At 39.5% G+C, this 4,084-nt stretch overlaps 1 protein-coding gene across 1 annotated transcript; it reads left to right on the forward strand.

Moving 5' to 3' along the window:
- The first annotated feature begins 1,938 nt into the window (after nucleotides 1-1,938).
- LOC148038036 (uncharacterized) lies at nucleotides 1,939-3,057 on the forward strand. The gene is made up of 2 exons (XM_087675363.1): nucleotides 1,939-2,532; nucleotides 2,785-3,057. The coding sequence occupies exons 1-2, from the start codon at nucleotides 2,349-2,351 to the stop codon at nucleotides 2,802-2,804; spliced, it is 204 nt and encodes a 67-aa protein (XP_087531489.1). The 5' UTR covers nucleotides 1,939-2,348; the 3' UTR covers nucleotides 2,805-3,057.
- Nucleotides 3,058-4,084: the final 1,027 nt, after the last annotated feature.

Genomic DNA, 4,084 nt, shown 5'->3' on the forward strand with positions numbered 1-4,084 from the left:
ATCAATTGACACATAGATAATAAATCGTGCAGAGGTGATCTCGATATTACCTTCTAAAAATTAACCAAATTAAATAGAAATACCTATGTTGCGAAATATTCATTGGAATGAATTAAAATCCAAGAGACGTTTATACGTTAAATGCTTGCCCACATTCCCTGATTGTAGGGTCAGCAAATTGTAAATGTAAAATAAATTAGGGTTTGTCCTTGAGTTTCTTAAAGAAAATAATAAAGCTAGGAACGTGAGCTTAAAGAAACTGAAACGGATTGTTTCGTAACTCCATTATCGCATAGTACGATGCAAGACTTGTGCGGCAAGTACGAAGTCATATGGTCTTGTGATTGATTCACAAGAAGAAAGGCTAAATTTGTGCAACAAAGATGGCGGATCCTTACGCAAGTTATCTTACAAGAGGATGTATACTTTGATATCCTTCTAAGTAAGGAAGGTTAAAACCTGGAAACTTAAGTATCCAATGAACTTTAGGGTTGACCAAGTTAGGTTAATAGGGTACGCCCTAACCCAGAATATAAGGGATCTTGCCAAGTTGCAAGACACCCCGAATCGAGTGCTCGATGCATTCGAAAGGAAAGATTCCTTCCTTAGGTTCATTATTGGGAAGAAGGGAAAAATAAGAGGGTTGCATGCATGACTGGTTGATAGGGCACAAAAATGGTTTGATTGTTTCTTACTCATCATAGATTGCAATTCAAAGATTCAAGAGTCACTTTGGGGGGGTTTAGCACATTGCCAGTCCATTTCAAATGTGATGGTCACATCAAAGAAGTCATGCTTCTACACCTAGAAATTTTCATAGTAATTGGAACCACCTCTTGGTGCAAGTGGAACATGCTCTTTTGATTTATTACATATTTTCTTTGTATTAAAATTATGTGCAATGATATGGTTCGGTAATCTACACTTTCCTAATGTAGGATCATATGGCATGATTTTTCCCTCATTTTATCACGGTGAAGTTTAGGTGCTGTTATGTGTTTCACTATCTTCTTTCTTAATTTGTTAACTTGTCTTATTATATGAAGGTGTAAGTCTTTAGGTTTGAATATGCAAAGTTCGCCATGTGCTCCACTTGGCAACAATGATGACTATAACTCACATGTGTCCATATCAAAACGAATATGACAAACATGATTCCATTGAATATATCTGAGCCATTGGTGAGTCACCATGTTAATGTAGTCGTCATGGGGCACATTCGTGTAGAAGAAGCCCCTATAGTTGCATACATGTTATTGTAATTGAGCTCTTGTCTATGCATGTTTAATATTCAACCTTCAATAAAATGATGTTGTCTTTGCTTTAATGAGAAATTTTCCATACTCCCTAACATAGTTGGCTAACATCCATTGCTTGAGCTCAAAAACTTGAATTGGCCTACTCTAAGCTACAAAGGTAGTGGTAGAAAAAGTTGAAGGAAAAGAAGAAGAAGAAGTGACTGATAATGTGGTGACAAATCAGAATTTTAAAAAAAAAGGGGAAAAAAAAAGAGAAGGCTTGCACTTTGAGGTAAAGGAAACATCCCCCCCATTTTGATGTGTTGATAAAATACAAGGAATGTCCCATCCACATTCAAATGGAAGAATCCCAAAAATTTTCAAGCTTTATTGTTGATAACTCCAAAATTTTTACTCGGAAAATACAAAAGTTTTGCATTATATATCCATAGCTAGATACAGAGACACTATTGAGATGTAGCTGTATGTGGCACGGGTGGAGATGCACGGATCAAAATGAGATGTGACGACTCACGAGAACTCTCTTTACCGACAGGGGATACAAATATTACGAAGGTACAGGCGTGGACTCTGGAGGAGCTGCTCTGCCTCAGTCGAAAGTAGTGGTTCCGATGGATGGCATGCCAACAACATGTTTTTCCAAGTACTGCAGACACAGAGTCACGGCTGGCCATGCATATAATTTGCTCGCTCGCTCGCTCTCTCTCTCTCTCTCTGTATCTGTGTCTGTGTCTGGCATCTTTCCGTTTAATCAGCGTTTGACAGGTAGCTGCTGATATAACTGCCTCGGATAGTGCGTCTATAAAGGAGGACGACTACCTCAGCTCTTGAAGGCAAAGAGGCTGCGAAATTGATCGGCGAACCCAACACGCGCACACACGCATCTCTCTCTCTCTCTCTCTCTCTCCGCGCAAAATTGCTCCCCCTCCAGCAGCTGTTGCACTGCTGATTCTATCAATTGTCGTCAGCCTTGCAGTAGCCGGGTGGCCGACGACGGCTCATGCGGCGACGCCGGATGACGATGACACCTCTGCCGCCACCTGCGACGACAGCGTGAATGCGCTAGTAAGCAAGTGCAAGGAGTATGTGATGGGTTTTTCGCCCCCGCTGCCCAGCAACCCCGGTCCCTGCTGCGACGCCGTCCGGTCCGCCCCTCTCGGCTGCGTCTGCAACCGCCTCCCCTCCCACGTCGCCGATGTCATCAACCAGCAGGCTGTCAAGGACGTCGTCCACACCTGTGGCGTCCACGTTCCAGCCGGCACAACCTGCGGAGGTCTCTCTAACATTTCCTATTTCTCTATTTCCAAGTTTATCATTCGACCTTTGGATATCTACACATCAAACCCCCCCTCCCGCCAAGAGCTAAGTAGCTAGATTTGAGCCTAGATAAGTACGTTGTTCTCACTTGCTTAGATCTTCCTTGTACACGCCTTCTTAGGTCTTCTCATAAGTGTTAAAAACACCTCTTGCCTCTTTCTAAAATAAATTGTCACACTAATCGGGAAAACTGACCTGGCTTTTGCAGGTGCTCAATGGGGCAACTAGGACCAGCTTGACCTACATGATTTAAGAGAAGCTTTGCCTATTCAATGAATCCATGTTTGTGTCAATACTTTTCAAAAGTGAGAATGTAGAAGCAACAACATAAATGTGTGGTCCTTCCATTTGACCACTATCAATCTTTCTTTCTTAGGCTAGAAGATGTATCCAAAATACATCATATATAGAACTGTACATTTCTACTTTCTCTCTTTTCCATAGAACCAAGATTTGCATCATTGAAATACAACAAATCAATCGTCCAAAATGTTTATGAGCATGATGTTAATTACATATTGGTTACTTGTATTACCTTTACATCATCTTACACTAATAATAGGTATAGACAAGTTTGAGTGCCAATCCAGGTTAAAGGCCTATCAATACTAGTATGGGAGTGCATCTTGTGTGTGGATGTGTGCTTGCACACATGTGATGCAAGCATTCAGTGATAAGTATTAGCTAAATGATAGTGATTTCTTGAATTTGTACTTTCTCAAATTGGTTATTAACTAAAGTGGTTCATGTAATTCACAACATTATGTTTTGGTTTAGGGGTTTCTTAAATACCCCTTTAACACACACGATATGTAAGATTTCATAATCATTCAAATCACATAATGCATAACAAGATTCTGCAATAGAGTAGTCATTGGGTCAATGAGCATTTTTGCTTAGTAGGAACGGATTACACAAGTGAGCTCCAATAGCTTTGAAGACACTGAAAATTGGCCACATTTTCAACTCACTCATGTTCCACAACTACACAAAACCCAATCAATTGCCCCCTATTAAATGTAAGGTTAAAACCATCATAGCATTGAAATGTATTTGGAGACAATAGAGAGAGTTTAACTCCTAGTAAGGATGTAAATGTTAAATTCATTGCTTAGTGGGGTACATCATTAGTAAAATTGCATTAGCAGTTTACCACCCTCGAGGAAATTGCTCATAAATATGTAAGTCTAGTGCGTGGGCTCAACAAAAGTGATTTTTAACATCCCTTTTTAGACCTTTCTAATTATACACATAAGGATACCTTCAATGGGGATATATAAAAAAACATATGTTTTGTTCATGATAAATTTACAAATAAGGGGTTTTAAAATTATGCCCCAAGTGCATGTGATATTAAGGATCTAAATACAAACAAGATGGTATTCGCTAGATAATGCATGTTAAGTAGAACTCACTCTGAATAGCTGTAAGTTGAATTGATCCCTAAACATATTATGATAATTTGTCCACTCTAGTGCAGTATTATTTGTTCTATATAAAAATCATGT

This window comes from Lygodium microphyllum, chromosome 3 (genome assembly GCF_053477565.2).
Source record: "Lygodium microphyllum isolate KBCC chromosome 3, Lygodium_microphyllum_v1.1.10, whole genome shotgun sequence".
NCBI classification, from domain to species: Eukaryota; Viridiplantae; Streptophyta; class Polypodiopsida; order Schizaeales; family Lygodiaceae; genus Lygodium; species Lygodium microphyllum.

Excerpts from the sequence above, each read along its gene's own strand:
- LOC148038036 (XM_087675363.1), top strand. The coding sequence starts at position 2,349 with ATGGGTTTTTCGCCCCCGCTGCCCAGCAACCCCGGTCCCTGCTGCGAC. Across the intron at positions 2,533-2,784 it reads AGCCGGCACAACCTGCGGAG|GTGCTCAATGGGGCAACTAG; the intron begins GTCTCTCTAACA and ends TGGCTTTTGCAG.